This window comes from Coregonus clupeaformis, chromosome 4 (assembly GCF_020615455.1).
Source record: "Coregonus clupeaformis isolate EN_2021a chromosome 4, ASM2061545v1, whole genome shotgun sequence".
NCBI classification, from domain to species: domain Eukaryota; kingdom Metazoa; phylum Chordata; class Actinopteri; order Salmoniformes; family Salmonidae; genus Coregonus; species Coregonus clupeaformis.
This window is the reverse complement of record NC_059195.1, coordinates 6,477,785-6,501,681: the sequence shown is the minus strand read 5'-3', so window position 1 is coordinate 6,501,681 and position 23,897 is coordinate 6,477,785. Positions and strand designations below refer to the sequence as shown.

Here is a 23,897-nt window from a genome sequence, read left to right as displayed (position 1 = left end):
ACCTTGTCACAACACAACTGATTGGCTCAAACGCATTAAGGAAAGATATTCCACAAATTAACTTTTCAGAAGGCACACCTGTTAATTGAAATGCATTCCAGGTGACTACCTCATGAAGCTGGTTGAGAGAATGCCAAGAGTGTGCAAAGCTGTCATCAAGGCAAAGGTTGGCTATTTCTAGAATCTCAAATATAAAATATATTTTGATTTTTGTTAATAATTATTTGGTTACTACATGATTCCATATGTGTTATTTAATAGTTTTGATGTCTTCACTATTATTCTACAATGTAAAAATAGTACAAATAAAGAAAAACCCTTGAATGAGTAAGTGTCCAACCTTTTGACTGGTAGTGTATATTTTTTGTATTTTACCCCCTTTTTCTCCCCAATTTCGATCTTGTCTCATTGCTGCAACTCCCAAACGGGGTCGGGAGGTGAAGGTCGAGTCATGCGTCCTCTGAAACATGACCCACCAAACCACGCTTCTTAACACCCGCTCGCTTAACCCGAAAGCCAGCCGCACCAATGTGTCAGAGGAAACACTGTTCAACTGAAGACAGCTGTCAGCCTGCAGGTGCCCGGCCCGCCACAAGGAGTCGCTAGGTCACGATAAGCCAAGTAAAGCCCCTCCGGCCAAACCCTCCCCTAACTCGGAAAACGCTGGGCCAATTGTGCACCGCCCTATGGGACTCCCGATCACGGCTGGTCTGTAGTGACGCCTCTAGCACTGCGATGCAGTGCCTTAGACCACTGCACAACTCGGGAGGCCCAGAAAAGCAGATTTCTAACATACTTTTTTATTTATTTTTTGGATGGAAAACTATTTCACTCATATTGTAAGTAACCATATGTCATATTTCATAGAAATCTGGAAACGCTAGGCAGTTACTTTAAAAAAGGTTGAAGGCAGGTGAGGGATCGTTCGTCCCTTTGTTGTCGAGCAAACTCAGCCCTTGGTTTTCGCTTTGCAGAACCGACTGCAGACTTGCAGTATATCAAGATCTTGTTAATGTCTAATGGGATTTTGAGCTAGTGCCTACAACAAAACAGTTTATTTCTAGGTGTTTTGAAGCATTCTTACTCATACTACAGATGTAGATATAATTGATTATGTTATTTTGGGAACAATTAAACAGATATTAGGTAACACAGACAGCCAAAGTGAGAGACTCTGTATCAACGAAGCCTAACTTTAAAAATAAAGACGCAGGCATAAGCTCAACATACTCTCCCTAGACCCTGCCACAGCTATTTGTGGCTTATAATACACTGCTTAGTTACAATCATGCTTAAATAACTAAATATTCACATGACCAGCAACAATAAACTCCCAACAGTGAGACTAAGGACTGTTCGTTGCCAATCTACGCCATCTTGTTTAAAGAAGTAAGGACCTGCACCATGTCACACAACAGTCTCCTCACCAAAACATTGCAACCAAGTTCCATCCAAATTGTCCATCATCCAACAGCTAGCTAGACAATAAATTGATGACAAGTCCATCAACAAATCAATGGCAGAGTTGTGGAGTACGTGTTAGCACTTACCATTGATCCATTTGGCCTCTGGGTCGTGGACCACAAACTCAGGCTTGAACAGATCTTCCACTGTGAGTTTGGTATCACTGCCAGCTTGGTTCTCCGCTTCAAAAAAAGCAAAACAAAAATGCATTAATTCTAAACTCTATCATCACTGGGAACTCAATAATGATCAAGTCGTTATTTTGTCATTATCATTATTGAAGTTTCCAGCATTGTTTATTCTCTCACACAAGGATCAAATAATAGCAAAAAGGCATATGATACAAAAGGAAAATGTGTGTAGCATTGCTTATTTTTTTGAATTTGTGAAGCTTACTGCATCAAAGTCTTTCTGAGGAACTGGAAGACATTTCCGAGAACTTGGGGTCACCCAGAACTTGGGGTCATCAGGTCAGTCTCCAATCAAGGTCAAGACTTACTCCTTGGTCCTGACCTAGAAGTTATCCCAGGCATATGTCGGCAAGATGTTGCCTCTAGACACTGATCTAAGGTCAGTGTTATGCTGTTGTCCCTGGTCAAGGTTAGCATTGGTGTGTAGGGTAATCTGATCCAAGATCAATGTGTAAAGTGTCTTCTGCATACAGCGTATAGCCGCATAAGAGTAACTATACATATCGCATCCAGCTGTTTATAATGTCTTAGGTCTGTGCTTTAGTCAGAAAAATGACACTCAGATGAACAAACCACAGACTAGAGATGTGGAGTGGTCTGGAAACAGGGACTTTAATCTAGGGCAGTTTTTAAAGCTGTTGGGACTCTTGAGAGTGTCATGCTTACTTTAGCCTTTATGAATAAAATAAGTCAGGATAAAACCTTATCAGAAGATTGTATGCACTTGGATGGCTTCACCTGCTCTACAGGCAGATACTATGAGCAACCTTTTAAATTCAGATGAAGAAGGAGTCAGGGGTTTAAAAGAGAAGGAGGGAGGGTTGGAGTGGTGAGTGAGAGCAAGAAAGAGAAAGAGAGAGGCAAAAGTAGAAAAAAGATTATGGAGAAATGATCAGTGTTTCCCCTACAGGATATTCATTTAGCAGCATCGTCTGCCACTCCAAAAAATATTATTACAAATATATATATATATATATATATATATATATATATATATATATATATATATAGTACCAGTCCAATGTTTGGACACACCTACTCATTCAAGGGTTTTTCTTAATTCTTACTATTTTCTATAACACATATGGAATCATGTAGTAACAAAAAAAGTGTTAAACCAAATATATGTTATATTTGAGATACTTCAAATAGCCACCCTTTGCCTTGATGACAGCTTTGCACACTCTTGGCATTCTCTCAACTAGTTTCATGAGTTAGTCACCTGGAATGCATTTCAATTAACAGGTGTGGCTTCTTAAAAGTTAATTTGTGGAATTTATTTCCTTCTTAATGGGTTTGAGCATATCAGTTGTGTTGTGCAAGGTAGGGGGGGGGTATACAGAAGATAACCCTATTTGGTAAAATACCAAGTCCAAAAAATGTCAATAACTTTGAAAGTGCTATGATGAAACTGGCTCTCATGAGGACCACCGCAGGAATGGAAGACCCAGAGTTACCTATGCTGCAGAGGATAAATTCATTAGAGTTACCAGCCTCAGAAATTGCAGCCCAAATAAATGCTTCACAGAGTTCAAGTCACAGACGCATCTCAACATCAACTGTTCAGAGGGGACTGTGAATCAGGCCTTCATGGTCGAATTGCTGCAAAGAAACCACTACTAAAGGACACCAATAATAAGAAGAGACCTGCTTGGACCAACACGAGCAATGAACATTAGACCGGTGGAAATTTGTCCTTTGGTCTGGAGTCCAAATTTGAGATTTTTGTTCCAACCGCCGTGTCTTTGTGAGACGCGGTGTGGGTGAATGGATGATCTCTGATTGTGTAGTTCCCACCATCAAGCACGGAGGAGGAGGTGTTATGGTGTGGGGGTGTTTGCTGGTGACACTGTCTGTGATTTATTTAGAATTCAATACACCAGCATGGCTACCACAGCATTCTGCAGCGATACACCATCCCATCTGGTATGGGCTTGGTAGGACTATCATTTGTTTTTCAACAGGACAATGACCCAACACATCTCCAGGCTGTGTAAGGGCTATTTTACCAAGAAGGAGAGTGTCGGAGTGCTGCATCAGATGACCTGGCCTCCACATTCCCCCGACCTCAATCCAATTGAGATGGTTTGGGATGAGTCGGACAGCAGAGTGAAGGAAAAGCAGCCAACAACTGCTCAGCATTTGTGGGAACTCCTTCAAGACTGTTGGAAAAGCATTCCAGGTGAAGCTGTTTGAGAGAATGCCAAGAGTGTGCAAAGCTATAATCAAGGCAAAGGTTGGCTATTTCTAGAATCTCAAATATAAAATATATTTTTAGTTGTTTAACACTTTTTTGGTTACTATATGTTTCCATATGTGTTATTTCATAGTTTGATGTCTTCACTATTATTCTACGATTAAGAAAATAGTAAAAATAAAGAAAAATCCTTGAATGAGTAGGTGTGTCCAAACTTTTGACTGGTACTGTATACATATATTTTTTTTGTGATGGTAAAACGTGTTCAGTGTCAACTGAAACGACTACAACCAGACATAAAGTATGTAGATTAAAGATAATTGAGCTATATATTTTTTTCATAAGATCATCTTTGAGAACTAACAACGAGATATAATAAATTATCAACCCTGCAATCAATATAAGACTGTTATTATGGTCGGAGATTATAATACTGTTTTAAATAGCTCAATGGACAGTAAAGTAAATCACAATACAAACTATCACCCTCATGCTCTTAAGGAAATCATGAATGTCATGGATACATTAGAACTAGTGGATATATGGAGGCTTAAATATCCTGACCTAGTGAAATATACATGGCGGACACTCAATCAAGCTAGCCGTCTTGACTTCTTTCTTATGTCATTCTCGTTGGCACCAAAAGTTTAATAGGGGAGAGAATGCGGATGGACCATCATATACAGTTGAAGTCGGAAGTTTACATACACTTAGGTTGGTGTCATTAAAACTCATTTTTCAACCACTCCACAAATGTCTTGTTAACAAACTATAGTTTTGGCAAGTCGGTTAGGACATCTACTTTGTGCATGACACAATAATTTTTCCAACAATTGTTTACAGACAGATTATTTCACTTATACTTCACTGTTTCACAATTCCAGTGGGTCAGAAGTTTATATAAACTAAGTTGACTGTGCCTTTCATCAGCTTGGAAAATTCCAGAAAATGATGTCATGGAAAAAAAGTATTTAGTCAGCCACCAATTGTGCAAGTTCTCCCACTTAAAAAGATGAGAGAGGCCTGTAATTTTCATCATAGGTACACGTCAACTATGACAGACAAAATGAGAAAAAAAATCCAGAAAATCACATTGTAGGATTTTTATTGAATGTATTTGCAAATTATGGTGGAAAATAAGTATTTGGTCAGTAACAAAAGTTTCACAATACTTTGTTATATACGCTTTGTTGGCAATGACACAGGTCAAACGTTTTCTGTAAGTCTTCACAAGGTTTTCACACACTGTTGCTGGTATCTCCTGAGTGGCGCAGTGGTCTAAGGCACTGCATCGCAGTGCTAGCTGTGCCACTAGAGATTTGAATCCAGGCTCTGCTGTAGCCGGCCGCAACCGGGAGACCAATGGGGCGGCACACAATTGGCCCAGCGTCGTCCAGGGTAGGGGAGGGAATGGCCGGCAGGGAGGTAGCTCAGTTGGTAGAGCATGGCGTTTGCAACGCCAGGGTTGTGGGTTCGATTCCCACGGGGGGCCAGTATGAAAAATAAAAAAGAATAATGTATGCACTAACTGTAAGTCGCTCTGGATAAGAGTGTCTGCTAAATGACGTAAAATGTAAAAAATATATTTTGGCCCATTCCTCCATGCAGATCTCCTCTAGAGCAGTGATGTTTTGGGGCTGTTGCTGGGCAACACGGACTTTCAACTCCCTCCAAAGATTGTCTATGGGGTTGAGATCTGGAGACTGGCTAGGCCACTCCAGGACCTTGAAATGCTTCTTACGAAGCCACTCCTTCGTTGCCCGGGCGGTGTGTTTGGGATCATTGTCATGCTGAAAGACCCAGCCACGTTTCATATTCAATGCCCTTGCTGATGGAAGGAGGTTTTTACTCAAAATCTCACGATACATGGCCCCATTCATTCTTTCCTTTACACGGATCAGTTGTCCTGGTCCCTTTGCAGAAAAACAGCCCCAAAGCATGATGTTTCCACCCACATGCTTCACAGTAGGTATGGTGTTCTTTGGATGCAACTCAGCATTCTTTGTCCTCCAAACACGACGAGTTGAGTTTTTACCAAAATGTTCTATTTTGGTTTCATCTGACCATATGACATTCTCCCAATCCTCTTCTGGATCATCCAAATGCACTCTAGCAAACTTCAGACGGGCCTGGACATGTACTGGCTTAAGCAGGGGGACACGTCTGGCACTGCAGGATTTGAGTCCCTGGCGGCGTAGTGTGTTACTGATGGGAGGCTTTGTTACTTTGGTCCCAGCTCTCTGCAGGTCATTCACTAGGTCCCCCCGTGTGGTTCTGGGATTTTTGCTCACCGTTCTTGTGATCATTTTGACCCCACGGGGTGAGATCTTGCGTGGAGCCCCAGATCGAGGGAGATTACCAGTGGTCTTGTATGTCTTCCATTTCCTAATAATTGCTCCCACAGTTGATTTCTTCAAACCAAGCTGCTTACCTATTGCAGATTCAGTCTTCCCAGCCTGGTGCAGGTATACAATTTTGTTTCTGGTGTCCTTTGACAGCTCTTTGGTCTTGGCCATAGTGGAGTTTGGAGTGTGACTGTTTGAGGTTGTGGACAGGTGTCTTTTATACTGATAACAAGTTCAAACAGGTGCCATTAATACAGGTAATGAGTGGAGGACAGAGGAGCCTATTAAAGAAGAAGTTACAGGTCTGTGAGAGCCAGAAATCTTGCTTGTTTGTAGGTGACCAAATACTTATTTTCCACCTTCATTTGCAAATAAATTCATTAAAAATCCTACAATGTGATTTTCTGGATTTTTTTTCTCAATTTGTCTGACATAGTTGATGTGTACCTATGATGAAAATTACAGGCCTCTCTCATCTTTTTAAGTGGGAGAACTTGCACAATTGGTGGCTGACTAAATACTTTTTTCCCCCACTGTAACACAGTTACAGCAAATCCCCTTATTGTATGGGACACCTTTAAATGTGCCTTTAGAGGCCATGCAATTCAGCACTCATCTCGAAAACAAAATCAATTTAGGTCAAAAGAGTCCATACTAACAAAGGAAATAGAAGGTCTACCCGGACAGATAGATAGCAATAAAGACTGTAACATAGAGGCTCAGAATAAATGAGAGGGAAAAAAAGAAATGGACAAACCTATTCAAGAAAGATCAAGTGTAATATATTATAAAACTAAAGCAAACTGGATGGAATATGTGGAAAAATGCACCAAATTCATTTTTAATCATCAACATAGAAATGCTACCTAAAATTATTTACTGAAACTGGTTACAAATGACGGAGACACCCATGTTTCACCAAATTATATTTTGAAGGAGGAAGCAAAGTACTTAAAGCATATGTTTTTGTTTCAGTCGCCTCCATATCCTTTAACTGAAGATAATTGTAGGGATTTTCTTTCTATTGATTATATAAAATTAACAGCCATACAGAAAGACTCATATGAAGGTGAAATTACAGAGGAGGAACTTCTGAATGCAATTAAAGACTTTAAGTCCAGGAAAACTCCAGGGTTGGATGGCATACCAGTCGAAGGTATACCAAACCTTTTTTGATATACTCAGAGGACCGTAATTAGCATGTTTTAACCGCTCCTATGTAAATGGTAGATTATCAGACACTGATTTCATTATTACTGAAAAAGGACACAAATGGGAAAAATAAAGATCCAGTCCATTAAAAAAATTGGAGGCCCCTTACACTTCAGTGTTGTGATGCTAAAATTCTAGCAAAATGTATAACGCATAGAATTAAAAAGGTATTGTCGGACATACATTCTAATCAGACGTTTTTTACATGGACGATACATTGGAGATAATACAGTGAGGGAAAAAAATATTTGATCCCCTGCTGATTTTGTATGTTTGCCCACTGACAAAGACATGATCAGTCTATAATTTTAATGGTAGGTTTATTTGAACAGTGAGACACAGAATAACAACAACAACATCCAGAAAAATGCATGTCAAAAATGTTATAAATTGATTTGCATTTTAATGAGGGAAATAAGTATTTGACCCCTCTGCAAAACATGACTTAGTACTTGGTGGCAAAACCCTTGTTGGCATTCACAGAGGTCAGACGTTTCTTGTAGTTGGCCACCAGGTTTGCACACATCTCAGGAGGGATTTTGTCCCACTCCTCTTTGCAGATCTTCTCCAAGTCATTAAGGTTTCGAGGCTGACGTTTGGCAACTCAAACCTTCAGCTCCCTCCACAGATTTTCTATGGGATTAAAGTCTGGAGACTGGCTAGGCCACTCCAGGACCTTAATGTGCTTCTTGTTGAGCCACTCCTTTGTTGCCTTGGCCGTGTGTTTTGGGTCATTGTCATGCTGGAAAACCCATCCACGACCCAGTTTCAATGCCCTGGCTGAGGGAAGGAGGTTCTCACCCAAGATCTGACGGTGCATGGCCCTGTCCATCGTCGCTTTGATGCGGTGAAGTTGTCCTGTCCCCTTAGCAGAAAAACACCCCCAAAGCATAATGTTTCCACCTCCATGTTTGACGGTGGGGATGGTGTTCTTGGGGTCATAGGCAGCATTCCTCCTCCTCCAAACACGGCGAGTTGAGTTGATGCCATAGAGCTCGATTTTGGTCTCATCTGACCACAACACTTTCACCCAGTTCTCCTCTGAATCAATCAGATGTTATTTGGCAAACTTCAGACGGCCCTGTATATGTGCTTTCTTGAGCAGGGGGACCTTGCGGACGCTGCAGGATTTCAGTCCTTCATGGCGTAGTTTGTTACCAATTGTTTTCTTGCTGACTATGGTCCCATCTGCCTTGAGATCATTGACAAGATCTTCCCGTGTAGTTCTGGGCTGATTCCTCACCATTCTCATGATCATTGCAACTCCATGAGGTGAGATCTTGCATGGAGCCCCAGGCCGAGGGAGATTGACAGGTCTTTTGTGTTTATTCCATTTGCGAATAATCGCACCAACTGTTGTCACCTTCTCACCAAGCTGTTTGGGGATGGTCTTGTTGCCCATTCCAGCCTTGTGTAGGTCTACAATCTTGTCCCTGACATCCTTGGAGAGCTCTTTGGTCTTGGCCATGGTGGATAGTTTGGAATCTGATTGATTGATTGCTTCTGTGGACAGGTGTCTTTTATACAGGTAACAAACTGAGTTTAGGAGCACTCCCTTTAAGCGTGTGCTCCTAATCTCAGCTCGTTACCTGTATAAAAGACACCTGGGAGCCAGAAATCTTTCTGATTGAGAGGGGATCAAATACTTATTTCCCTCATTAAAATGTAAATCAATTTATAACATTTTTGACATGCGTTTTTCTGGATTTTTTTGTTGTTATTCTGTCTCTCATTGTTCAAATAAACCTACCATTAAATTTATAGACTGATCATTTCTTTGTCAGTGGGCAAACGTTCAAAATCAGCAGGGGATCAAATACTTTTTTCCCTCACTGTATAAGGCAAGTACTGGAAACAATAGAACACTATGAAAAATTTGGGAAACCAGGCCTGCTATTCATAGCAGACTTTCAAAAGGCATTTGATAAAGTATGATTGAGGTTTATATATAAATGCCTGGAGCATTTCAATTTTGGCAAAATGGGTTAAAATCTTGTATAGTAACCCTAGGTGTAAAATAGTAAATAATGGCTATTTCTCTGAAAGTTTTAAATTGTCAAGAGGAGTAAAACAAGGTTGTCCACTATCGGCATATCTATTTATTATGGCCATCGAAATGTTAGCTATTAAAATCAAATCCAACAATAATATCAAGGGATGAGAAATCCAGGGCTTAAAAACAAAGGAGTCATTGTACGCTAATTATTCTTTTAAATCAACAACTTGAATCCCTCCACAGCCTCATAGAGGATCTAGATACATTTTCTAAACTCTCTGGATTACAATCAAATTATGATAAATGTACTATATTACGTATTGGATCACTAAAAAATACAATTTTTACATTACCATGTAGTTTACCAATAAAATGGTCTGATGGTGATGTGGATATACTCGGAATACATATCCCAGATGAAATAAATGATCTCACTCCAATAAATTGTAATAGAAAGTTAGCAAAATATATAAGATCTTGCTACCATGGAAAGGTAAATAGCTGTCAATGTGTGGAAAAATCACCCTGATTAACTCTTTAGTATTATCCAAGTTTACCTATTTGCTTATGGTCTTGCCTACGCCTAGCGAACAGTTTTTGAAATTATATGATAAAAAAATATTCCATTTTATTTGGAACGGCAAGCCAGACAAAATTAACCTGGCCTATTTATATAATGAATATGAATTCGGAGGACAGAAATTATTAAATATTAAAGCATTAGACCTATCACTATATGCTTCAGTAATACAAAAGTTATACTTAAATCCGAACTGCTTCTCTAGCAAATTAGTAAGATGGTCTCACCCCATGTTCAAGAATGGCCCTTTTCCCTTTATTCAGATTACAACCTCTCACTTTCAGTTATTTGAAAAGGAAATAATCTTGCAAATATCACTATTTCTAAAACAAGCCATAGAAAGTTGGTTGCAATTTCAATGTAATCCTCCAGAAACGTCAGAACAAATAATGCAACAAATATTGTGGTTAAACTCAAATATACTAATTGATTAAAAAAACATAATAAAAAAAAATAATGTTTTAAAGGTATAATTTTCGTAAATGATATCATAGGTAGGACTGGTGGAGTTATGTCGCACATGCAGCTAACAAAAACATATGGAAATGTCTGCTCTACCCCAAATTACAACCAAATAATTGCAGCATTACCGCAAAAATGGAAGAGGACTTTTTATATATATATAGTATGAAAAAAAGATGTATGCACTCACTAACTGTAAGTCGCTCTGGATAAGAGCGTCTGCTAAATGACTAAAATGTAAATGTGAAAATATATACAAAAACATGGCATGGGGCCCCCATTGATTTTGTTACAATGTTTGAGTCACTCAGATAGCATAAGACCTTTGCTAGGAAATTAGCTTTAAAACTGCAAATGTTATCTCAAACCTATGGCAAACTGTTTAGAATTACAGGAAATCTCCCCCCAGGCATGCACGCACACACACGACCCATACATGCAATGGTAATTAAAATGGTTGTTTTCCTTCCTGAGTCCCTCAGCTGTGTAATACATTTTAATTATAAAATGCTAAGCCATTAATAAAAGAGGATGTTGTTAAGCCATTTGTAAACTACTGTTGACAAGGACAGCTGCTAATTGTGCAGCGACAGAGAGAGGAGGGCCAAATTATTTTGAATGTCAGCCATGTTGGCCTGGGCTGGATAACTACAGAGCACTTCTGTTTGTATTATTTTGCATCTTTAAAGTTGTAGGCATGTTGTGTAAATCAAATCATACAAACCTCCAAAAAATCAATTTTAATTCCAGGTTGTAAGGCAACATAATAGGAAAAATGCCAAGGGGGGTGAATACTTTCGCAAGCCACTGTATATCCTGCATAACACAAATCTGTTTGTTAATTAAATAGTATACTTATTAGCTATGCCCAATACTGTACCTGGAGTGAGGAGGATGACAGACATGGTGATGAGAGAGCAGACCCCCAATATAACCAGCAGAGCAATAGCAATCCCTTTCCAGTTCCTCTCAGGTGGAGCTCCCGCACCAAGGTCCTGTAGAGAGTCAGAGAGAGTTAGGTAGAGAGGGAGAATGGGGAGAAAGAGAGAGAGCAACAGTTGTCAAAAGAGAGTTCTGGAAAATAAGTTTCAACATCTTTGGAAAGTACCAATGTTCGGCTAAAAGTAGAGATACCTAGACACACAGAACCACAAAACAAATCTATACATGTTATAGATTTGAGTCAATTTTCTTCCTAGCTCTATTTTCTTGCTTCCATCCATACAAACTATTTTCAAGACCACAGATTGTCAATACATGAGTAATTATATGTTGAGTCAAAGTGTTATGTAGGAGCTTACAATAAACATACACATACCGTAAAATTGCTAGAATGTCAAATTGAAAGCCAAATCCAATTTCCAGATCACAGACATTGTGCACGCCATACACATCCATTTTGAAGCAGCAAACAATATATAAGCAGAATGAGTCAGCATGGGTTGATCCCTACGATGTAAACAATCTAAGAAAAAAACACAATACTTAAACAGCACAGTGTGTTAGGATTAAGTGTCGGTGCTTGTGTCACAATAGCAATGACTTTGACAGGAAAGTTTACTCGTGCTCTAGGTACAGGTGTAGGATCTCAATTTGACCAGTTTCTCAAAGCAGGAAAATAATCCTGCAGCAACAGGAATTTTTTATTATTGTGTGGAAATATTTTTTTTTTTTATGGGTTGATACATTTTTAGTTAGGGCAAATCAAGTCTGACTTTTTAAAGTGGAAATAACAAACTTTAGAAGTCTTTTTAAACCTTGTATACTATACAAGTTTGCATTTCCTGCAACAACAGGGTGATCAAATTAAGATTCTAGTAGAATAACATAAAGTAGGAAATGATACCGTCACAAAAATGTGAAGTTATTCGTTCAGCTGTATAATACGAGGTTTCAGCATTTCACCTTGAGCTGCATTGATGACCAGCTCCATGATAGGGCTCAATCTAAGCTGTGTGGTGGGGCTCAATGCATAATACAAGCAGCATTTTGTGTTTAAATTCAACTCCGAGGTAGGGAGCGGTATCTAAGTTGCATGGAGGGGCACAGAGTAAATGGCATGAAAAATTAAAGTTAATATTTCATAATTTGCATTTCAAGGGGGAAAGGCTATTTGCATGGTTGAATCGTTTTCATTAAACCAATGACTGTATATATGAATGGATAAAGACATCGATCACGTGACACCATTCATTCCTATGTGAAGACTCAATAGCGCATTGAAGCCAAATGAAGTCGGTTAAGATGGCGTCTCATGGAGAATCCGGCCTTTAATCAATTAGATTTGCTCACCTCCGTCCTCTCTCTCCTCCTTTTGAAAAAGGTCAAAGTTAATTGAGGAGAGTCGATAAGGAGAGTGAATGTGGATGGAAATGCAGTTGCTTGAAATGAGTCGGTCCTTCTGTACTTGTGCCTCATTAGGCAAATTACTTTTACAAGGTGGATCCAAAAATAAATGCTCAAAACTAATGAAGTTAGTTCTAAAATACGTTTTATAGATCAAACAATAAGTAGCATATTGTTTTCAAATGTGTGATTTTTTTTTTTTTCTCCTCTGACAAAACGAAACCTCATTCAAAGGGGCTGTGGCAGATTTCAAAACTCCTCCGCGGTAGGATACACATGAGTATCCTTGATGAAAGGCTATCGAAGCTCATCACAAAGCTAAGGTCCCTGGGACTGAAATCCTCCCTCTGCAACTGGATCCTGGACATCCTGACGGGCTGCCCCCAGGTGGTGAGGGTAGGCAACAACACATCCGCCATGCTGACCCTCAACATGGGGGCTCCTCAGGGGTGCGTGCTTAGCTCCCTCCTGTACTCCCTGTTCACCTACAACTGCGTGGCCGCGCACGACTCCAACACCACCATTAAGTTTGCCGACGACACGACGGTGATAGGCCTGATCACAGATGACAATGACACAGCCTATAGGGAGGAGGTCAGAGACCTGGAAGTGTGGTGCCAGGACAACAACCTCTCCCTCAATGTCAGCGAAAAAAAGGAACTGATCGTGGACTACAGGAAACGGAGGACAGAGCATGCCCCCATTCACATCAATGGAACTCTAGTGGAGCGGGTCAAGATATTCAAATTCCTCGCCGTCCACATCACTAAGGATCGATCATGGTCAAAACACACCAACACAGTCGTGAAGAGGGCACGTCAACACCTCTTCCCCCTCAGGAGGCTGAAAAGATTTGACATGTGCAACAGATGGTAATACGAACGGCCCAGCACATCACTGGGGCCGAGCTCCCTGGCATCCAGGACCTCCATACCAGGCGGTGTCAGAGGAAAGCCCAAACAATTGTCAAAGACTCCATACACCCAAGCCACAGACTGTTCTCTCTGCTACTGCACGGCAAGCGGTACCAATGCACCAAGTCTGGAACCAACAGGACCTTGAACAGCTTCTACCCCTAAGCCATAAGACTTTTAAACAAGACTGCTAAATAAGTAATCAAATGGCTACCCAGACTACCTACATTGACCATTTTTTGCACTAACTCTTTTGCACTGACTTTATCCACACACACTGGACTCTACCCACACGCTCACACATACTTACACTGACACATACTTACACTGACACTTCATCTCACACATACTGTTTTTTTTTTTTTTTTTTTTTCCTTTATTTAACACACACACTCACACATGGCATGCACACACATGCATACTGACACCTGTAAAACAGGTTTTTAGAAATGTTTGCAAATGTATAAAAAATAAAAAACAGAAATATCACATTTACATAAGTATTCAGACCCTTTATTCAGTACTTTGTTGAAGCACCTTTGGCAGCGATTATAGCCTTGAGTCTTCTTGGGTATGACGCTACAAGCTTGGCACATGTGTATTTGGGGAGTTTCTCCCATTCTTCTCTGCAGATCCTCTCAAGCTCTGTCAGATTGCATGGGGAGTGTCGCTGCACAGCTATTTTCAGTTCTCTCCAGAGATGTTCGATCAGGTTCAAGTCCAGGCTCTGGCTGGGCCACTCAAGGACATTCAGAGGCTCGTCCCGAAGCCACTCATGCTTTGTATTGGCTGTGTGCTTAGGGTTGTTGTCTTATTGGAAGGTGAACCTTCGCCCCAGTCTGAGGTCCTGAGGGCTCTGGAGCAGGTTTTCATCAAGGATCTCTCTGTACTTTGCTCCGTTCATCTTTCCCTCTATCCTGATTAGTCTCCCAGTCCCTGCCACTGAAAATCATCCCCACAGCATGTTGCTGCCACCACCAGGCTTCACCGTAGGGATGGTGCCAGGTTCCCTCCAGAGGTGACGCTTGGCATTCAGGCCAAAGAGTTCAATCTTGGTTTCATCAGACCAGAGAATCTTGTTTCCTTTAGGTGGAGTGCTGCAAAGATGGTTGTCCTTCTGGAAGGTTCTCCCATCTCCACAGAATAACTCTGGAGCTTTGTCAGAGTGACCATTGGATTCTTGGTCACCTCCCTGACCAAGGCCCTTCTCCCCTGATTGCTCAGTTTGGCTGGGCGCACAGCTCTAGGAAGAGTCTTGGTGGTTCCAAACTTCTTCCATTTAAGAATGATGGAGGCCACTGTGTTCTTGGGGACCTTCAATGCTGCAGACATTTTTTGGTGCCCTTCTCCAGATCTGTGCTTCGACACAATCCTGTCTGGGAGCTCTACGGACAATTCCTTCAACCTCATGGCTTGGTTTTTGCTCTGACATGCACTGTCAACTGTGGGACCTTATATAGACAGGTGTGTGCCTTTCCAAATCATGTCCAATCAATTGAATTTACCATGGGTGGACTCCAAGTTGTAGAAACATCTCAAGGATGATCAATGGAAACAGGATACACCTGAGCTCAATTTCGAGTCTCATAGGTCTGAATACTTTCCGAATGCACTGTACGCTGCTGCTACTGTCTATTATCTATCATGTTGCCTTGTCACTTTACCTCTACCTATATGTACAGTACATAGCTACCTGAATTACCTCGTACCCCTACACATGAACTCGGTACTGGTACTCCCTGTATATAGCCATGTTATATACCTGGCGCTGACGAAGATGGTGGCCTCGCGACTAGCTCTTAGGAAACTTTGCAGTATTTTGTTTTTATATGTATTATTTTTTACATTATTAGCTCAGAAAGTGTTTTGCATCATTACATAAAGCCGGGAAAAACTATTGGATATCAGAGCGGCGGTAACTCACCAGCATTACGACCAGGAATACGACTTTCCTGAAGCAGATCCTTTGATTGCTCTCCCCAGGGCAACTGAACTGATTCCAGCGGCTGACCCAAAACATTGCCGGCGGAGGAGAGGCACTCGGAGCAGCCTGCTGGTCCGACTTAGGAGGCGCGCACACCACCCACCGCTTCCAAGTATTCTACTCGCTAATGTTCGATCTTTAGTTAACAAAGTCGACGAACTACGGGCAAGGATTTATTTCCAGAGAGACATCAAGGCCTGTAACATACTCTGTTTCATGGAAACATGGCTCTCTTGGGATATTCTGTCGGAATTGGTCCAGCCAGATGGGTTCTCAGTTCATCGTGCAGACAGGAATAAATATCTCTCCGGGAAGCAGAAGGGCGGAGGTGTGTGTTTCATGATTAATGACTTGTGGTGTAATTGCAGTAACATAGAGGAACTCGAGTCCATCTGTTCACCCGACCTAGAATATCTCACAATCAAATGCCGACCGTATTATCTCCCAAGAGAATTTTCTTTGGTTATAGTCACGGCCGTGTATATCCCTCCTCAAGCCGATACCACGACGGCCTTCAAAGAACTTCACTGGACCTTATGCAAACTGGAAACCACATATCCTGAGGCTGCATTTATTGTAGCCGGGGATTTTAACAAAGCAAATTTGAGGGCTAGGCTGCTGAAGTTCTATCAACATATCGAAAGTTGTACTCGCGCTGCTAAAATCCTCGACCATTGCTATTCAAACTTCCGGGATGGTTATAAGGCCCTCCCCCGCCCTCCTTTCGGGAAATCTGACCACGACTCCATTTTGCTTCTCCCTTCCTATAGGCAGAAACTCAAACAGGAAGTACCCATGCAAATGTCTATTCAACGCTGGTCTGACCAATCGGAATCCACGCTTAAAGATTGTTTTGAACATGCAGACTGGGATATGTTCCGGGTAGCTTCCGAAAATAATGTAGACATATACGCTGAAATAGTGACTGAGTTTATCAGGAAGTGTATAGGTGATGTTGTGCCCACTGTGACTATTAAAACCTACCCTAACCAGAAACCGTGGATAGACGGCAGCATTCGCGCAAATCTGAAAGCGCGAACCATCGCATTCAACCATGGCAAGGTGACTGGGAATATATAGCAGAATACAATTAGTGTAGCTACTCACTCCACAAGGCAATTAAACTGTAAAAACATCAGTATAGAGACAAAGTGGAGTCGCAATTCAGCGGCTCAGACACGAGACGTACAGTTGAAGTCGGAAGTTTACATACACTTAGGTTGGAGTCATTTTAACTTGTTTTTCAACCACTCCACAAAGTTCTTGTTAACAAACTATAGTTTTGGCAAGTCGGTTAGGGCATCTACTTTGTGCATGACACAAATCATTTTTCCAACAATTGGTTACAGACAGATTATTTCACTTATAATTCACTGTATTACAATTACAGTGGGTCAGAAGTTCACATACACTAAGTTGACTGTGCCATTAAACAGCATGGACAATTCCAGAAAATGATGTCATGGCTTTAGAAGCTTCTGATAGGCTAATTGACATCATTTGAGTCAATTGGAGGTGTACCTGTGGATGTATTTCAAGGCCTACCTTCAAACTCAGTGCCTCTTTGCTTGACATCCTGGGAAAATCAAAAGAAATCAACCAAGACCTCAGAAAAATAATTGTAGACCTCCACAAGTCTGGTTCATCCTTGGGAGCAATTTCCAAACGCCTGAAGGTACCACGTTCATCTGTACAAACAATAGTACACAAGTATAAACACCATGGGACCACGCAGCTGTCATACCGCTGAGGAAGGAAACGCATTCTGTCTCCTAGAGATGAACATTCTTTGGTGTGAAAAGTGCAAATCAATCCCAGAACAACAGCAAAGGACCTTGTGAAGATGCTGGAGGAAACAGGTACAAATATATCTATATCCACAGTAAAACAAGCCCTATATCGACGTAACCTGAAAGGCCGCTCAGCAAGGAAGAAGCCACTGCTCTAAAAACACCATAAAAAAGCCAGACTACAGTTTGGAACTGCACATGGGGACAAAGATCGTACTTTTTGGAGAAATGTCCTCTGTTCTGATGAAACAAAAATAGAACTGTTTGGCCATAATGACCATCGTTATGTTTGGAGGAAAAAGGGGGTTGCTTGCAAGCCGAAGAACACCATCCCAACCGTGAAGCATGGGGGTGGCAGCATCATGCTGTGGGGGTGCTTTGCTGCAGGAGGGACTGGTGCACTTCACAAAATAGATGCCATCATGAGGAAGGAAAATTATGTGGATAATTGAAGCAACATCTCAAGACATCAGTCAGGAAGTTAAAGCTTGGTCGCAATTGGGTCTTCCAAATGGACAATGACCCCAAGCACACTTCCAAAGTTGTGGCAAAATGGCTTAAGAACAACAAAGTCAAGGTATTGGAGTGGCCATCACAAAGCCCTGACCTCAATCCTATAGAAAATGTGTGGGCAGAACTGAAAAAGTGTATGCGAGCAAGGAGGCCTACAAACCTGATTCAGTTACACCAGCTCTGTCAGGAGGAATCGGCCAAAATTCACCCAACTTATTGTGGGAAGCTTGTGGAAGGCTACCCGAAACGTTTGACCCAAGTTAAACAATTTAAAGGCAATGCTACCAAATACTAATTGAGTGTATGTAAACTTCTGACCCACTGGGAATGTGATGAAAGAAATAAAAGCTTAAATAAATCATTCTCTACTATTATTCTGACATTTCACATTCTTAAAATAAAGTGGTGATCCTAACTGACCTAAGACAGACACTTTTTACTAGGATTAAATGTCAGGAATTGTGAAAAACTGAGTTTAAATGTATTTGGCTAAAGTGTATGTAAACTTCCGACTTCAACTGTATGTGGCAGGGTCTACAGACAATCACGGACTACAAAAAAATAACCAGCCACGTCGCCGACACCGACGTCTCGCTTCCAGACAAGCTAAACACCTTCTTCTTCTGCTTTGAGGATAACACTGAAGAGGCCCACTACCAAGGACTGTGGCCTCTCCTTCTCCATGGCCGACGTGATTAAGACATTTAAGCATGTTAACCCCCGCAAGGCTGCCGGCCCAGACGGCATCCCTAGCCGCGTCCTCAGAGCATGCGCAGACCTGCTGGCTGGTGTGTTCATGGACATATTCAATCTCTCCCTTTCCCAGTCTGCTGTTCCCACATGCTTCAAGAGGGCCACCATTGTTCCTGTACCCAAGAAAGCAAAGGTAACTGAAATAAATTACTATCGCCCTGTAGCTCTCACCTCTGTCATCATGAAGTGCTTTGAGAGACTAGTCAAGGATCATATCACCTCTACCTTACCTGTCACCCTAGACCCACTTCAATTTGCTTATCGCCCCAATAGATCCACAGACGATGCAATTTCCATCACACTGCACAATGCCCTATCCCATCTGGACAAGAGGAATACCTATGTAAGAATGTTTTTCATTGACTATAGCTCAGCATTTAACACCATAGTACCCTCCAAGCTCATCATTAAGCTCGAGGCCCTGGGTCTGAACCCCGCCCTGTGCAACTGGGTCCTGGACTTCTTGACGGGCAGCCCCCAGGTGGTGAAGGTAGGAAACAACATCTCCACTTCGCTGATCCTCAACTTGCACCCCACAAGGGTGCATGCTCAGTCCCCTCCTGTACTCCCTGTTCACCCATGACTGCGTGGCCAAGCACGCCTCCAACTCAATCATCAAGTTTGCAGACGACACAACAGTAGTAGGCTTGATTACCAACAATGACGAGACAGCCTACAGGGAGGAGGTGAGGGCTCTGGGAGTGTGGTGCCAGGAAAATAACCTCTCACTCAACATCAACAAAACAAAGGAGATGATTGTGGACTTCAGGAAACAGCAAAGGGTGCACCCCCCCTATCCACATCGACAGGACCACAGTGGAGAAGGTGGAAAGCTTCAAGTTCCTTGGCGTACACATCACCGACAAACTGAAATGGTCCACCCATGCAGACAGTGTGGTGAAGAAGGCGCAACAGAGACTCTTCAACCTCAGGAGGCTGAAGAAATGTGGCTTATCACCTAAAACCCTCACAAACTTTTACAGATGCACAATTGAGAGCATCCTGTCGGGCTGTATCACCGCCTGGTACGGCAACTGCACCGCCCACAACCACAGGGCTCTCCAGAGGGTGGTGCGGTCTGCCGAACGCATTACCGGGGGCAAACTACCTGCCCTCCAAGACATATACAGCACCCGATGTCACAGTAAGGCCAAAAAGATAATCAAGGACATCAACCACCCGAGCCACTGCATGTTCACCCCGCTATCATCCAGAAGGCGAGGTCAGTACAGGTGCATCAAAGCTGGGACCGAGAGAATGAAAAACAGCTTCTATCTCAAGGCCATCAGACTGTTAAAAAGCCATCACTAGCACATTAGAGGCTGCTGCTGCCTATTGAAATCACTGGCCACTTTAAGAAATGGAACACTAGTCACTTTAATAATGTTAACATATCTCGCACTGCATTCTATTCTATAATATTCTTCTGTATCTTAGTCCATGTCGCTCTGTCATTGCTTGTCCACATATGTATATATTCTTAAATCCCATTCCTTACTTTTTTATGTGTATTGGGTATATGTTTTTTTTGTGTCATTTTAGCAGACGCTATATATATTTTTTTATTTTTTTCATACCGGCCCCCCGTGGGAATTGAACCCACAATCCTGCCGTTGCAAATGCCATGCTCTACCAACTGAGCTACACGGGACTAATTAAATTGTTAGATATTACTGCACTGTCGGAGCTAGAAGCACAAGCGTTTCGCTACACCTGCTATAACATCTGCTAAACACGTGTATGTGACAAATACATTTGATTTGATTTTGATTTGATTATTGTCTTCTCCCTATATATAGCCATATTATTTTTACTCTTTATTTTTATTCGTTATTCACTGTGTATTTATTCCTATTTTTTATATTTTCTTTAACTCTGCATTGTTGGAAATGGACCCGTAAGTAAACATTTCACTGTTAGTCTACACCACCTGTTGTCTACGAAGCATGTGACAAATAAAATTTGACAAAATTTTTTGAAGAGGGAAGGACACTCTTCCGTTTGCCTACTAACAAACTGACACACTCCTCGACCACTCAACCACTTATCGGTTTCTGGGTCATGGAGGAGACAGGATGGAGGACAGAGTTTTGGCCAAATGAGAAAACCCCATAAAATGCGCAGTTTGAACTACTCCAGGAAGTGATGTTGCAGGCTAGCTCAGTGCTGCCCCCTCTCATTGAGTAACTCATGTTGAAGGCCTGCCGGGGTACTGCAGACTGCCATTAGAAACTAAATTATCCTTATAGCTTCTTCTGTGTGAGATTTTAAAATGATTGGTGCAAGGACATACATCTGTTGTATTAGAAGCAATTATTGGTACCATGATTGTCTTCAAAACATGTTTTTATTTGCACGAAAATTAACCACGAGGATTGCAATTTTTCCATTCACTATAATGTAACTGTTTTCAGCTAACAATGCCTGCAGTACCGTGGTCGGCCTTGAATTTCCCTGGCTTCAATGAGAGGGGGCAGTTGTTCTCCCCTGCATTAAACCCTCTCTCCGAGTCTCTCTCTCACACTCCAACTTCATGACCCCCCGACTACTGTAGCAACTCCCTGGCACAAACAAGTAACCTTTTACCAGCTGTACAGTATCAGCATGTGTCATTACCCCTATTCGACAAGACAGAAACACAACACAGTTTGCATTTAACATTTTCACAGGTTAGCATAGAGAAAGGACACGGGTCATCGGGTCAAGATGGTCGCCTACTTTAATAGCCATGCACTGGTGGGTTAAGAGGCTGTGGCACAGTGTCAGAGTTCTTCCTCAGTAGTCTTAAAAAGGCTCTCCTCCATCCACATCTGCTAGTTCTGATAAGGTGGCAACATTAAGACCCTCTCTCCACATCATCCAAACCATTAGCTCTCCTGGCCTCAATTGCCTAAAAAACCCTGCAGGTACAGGGAGGGGATTACTGGCCGCCGACCCACTTCTTAGATGTGATTGGCTAGAAGGGGTTAAGTAGAAATATGGCCAGTTAGACCCAGGTCGCCGTTTCAAAAAGCTTTTTAGACATTTCTGCTCCATCCTCCAGAGGAGGCGTTCTGTGTCAATTTATTAAATGTGTATCTTGGAGGGTTCACAGGTAATTGTGAACCAAATCATCGCATTTCTACTGCTCTGGAAAATGTTCAAATGCTCAAGCGCCTCTCCAACAGCTGTGGAGAGGGCAGTATCCGGCTGTCCACATTTGCATCCCCTGGCAAAGCCGTGGGGGTACCCCTTCGTTCTGGGAACACAGTGTTATATCATTTAAGACCAACAAAGGTCCCAGGAGGCTGATCTATTATCAGAGGTTGGGCTGACACTCATTTAATGAATACCACAAAAAGGCTGCCTGTCCTTGAACGTTGACAGCAGTTATAAATTGCCAAAGCCCTCCATGCATGAGCTTTTCTCTTCACCTCTCTCTCTATCTCTTTCTCTTTCTCTTTCTCTTTCTACAATTTCCTACTTAGCAGTTTTGGAATCATCATCCTTAATTTATTAACTCAATTATGAGCAAAGATAGTCATGAGAGTTCTGGCCCGATGTGTCTCTCCATTACCATTATGGGGATTAGGAAACCGTGGCAGGGCCCTGATAAATGCCTAGCCCCCAGGAGAATAAAAAATTGCTTGGGTGTGTTTCACTCAGAGCCCCCCTCCCCCCTACACACACACAGTGAGGAGACATCCCCCAGGAGCAGGCCTGTAGGTTAGAGGACGGGCTAAGGCCATCTCCATATTTTTTACAAAGTGGTACTAATCCCTTCTTCCCTTCTATGTTTCCATGTCATGACCGTTCTACTACAGCTCATATTTTGTATCCAGAGCTTCATATCTGAAGTCATTGGAATCTCAGTTGCCACAACACACATTCAGTGACACTTGTCTTTACTTGAAGCGTTATGCCACTTTACAATATCCTTATGACCCTATTATAAACAACACTTCAAGTATCACACATACTGTACATAGACACATCCACAGGCAAGGGCATATAAGCAAAGGACAGCTAAACAGTAGAGCCCAACCAAACAAGCGTGTTGTCATCCACAGGCACTGCAAGTTTTACCTTCTTTACTTTCGCCAGTCTAGACATGGTTTTTGTTTTGATTTACAGTCCAAATAAAACAACAGAGTCATAAAACTAATATGGCTGCCCACACCATTTCTTAGCAGCCAATTTTTTTGCCCTTTGATTTTCTGTCATAGAATGTCATTCATCTTCCAAATGTGTTATGTTACTCCACATCGGAGTGTGAGTCTGTGTTGCAGAGAGGCACTGAAAACCATAAATAAATATCTGACAGCTCTGGCAATAAGCAATCAGACAAAGGCAGTGTTCCAAAAGGCACCCTATTCTGTTTACAGTGCACAACTTTTGACCAGGGCCCATAGGTCAAAAGTTGTGCACCATGTAGGCAATAGGGTGCCATTTGGGATGCAGGCAGAGCCTTCATTTATCTATGTCTCAGAGGAGAAACTCAAGGGAGAAGAATCACATGTCTATGGGGAGTTAGGGTTGAGACGTTTTGTAGGTACACATAAAATATTCCTGTTAGTTATAGTGAGCTCCAAAAGTATTGGGACAGTGACACATTTTTGGTTGTTTTGGCTCTTTATACAATGAATATGAGGTTAAAGTGCAGACTATCCGCTTTAAATTTAGGGTATTTTCATCCTTATCGGGTGAACCGTTTAGAAATTACAGCACTTTTTGTACATAGTCCCCCATTTTAGGTGACCAAAAATTATTGGGACAAATTCACTTATATGTGTATTAAAGTAGTAAAAAGTTCAGTATTTGGTCCCATAGCATGCAATGATTATCAAGCTTGTGACTCTACAAACTTGTTGGATGTATTTGCTGTTTGCTTTGGTTGTGTTTCAGATCATATCTTGCCCAATAAAAATGAATGGTAAATAATGTATTGTGTCATTTTGGAATGTGATGAGTATATGATGAGTGAGAAAGTTATAGATGCACAAATACTCTATCATACCTCCAAGACATGCTAACCTCTCACCATTACAATAACAGGGGAGGTTAGCATTTTTTGGGGGGGGTATGATATTTATGCCTCTGTAACTTTCTCACTCATCATTATTCACGATTAATTCAGGATTGTCTGTAATCATGGTAGCATCCGCATTAAT

The 23,897-nt window shown here is 41.7% G+C and overlaps 1 protein-coding gene across 2 annotated transcripts in view; it reads right to left on the bottom strand.

Moving 5' to 3' along the window:
* Positions 1 to 23,897, bottom strand: part of LOC121550489 (inactive dipeptidyl peptidase 10) — a 382,617-nt gene that overhangs the window by 153,757 nt on the left and 204,963 nt on the right. For both annotated transcript variants that reach the window (XM_041862762.2, XM_041862770.2), the window contains exons 2-3: positions 11,328 to 11,442; positions 1,551 to 1,646 (exon numbers count right to left, since the gene is read on the bottom strand). In XM_041862762.2, the coding sequence (XP_041718696.1) occupies positions 1,551 to 1,646; positions 11,328 to 11,442 (211 nt within the window). The remainder of the gene's footprint in view (positions 1 to 1,550; positions 1,647 to 11,327; positions 11,443 to 23,897) is intronic.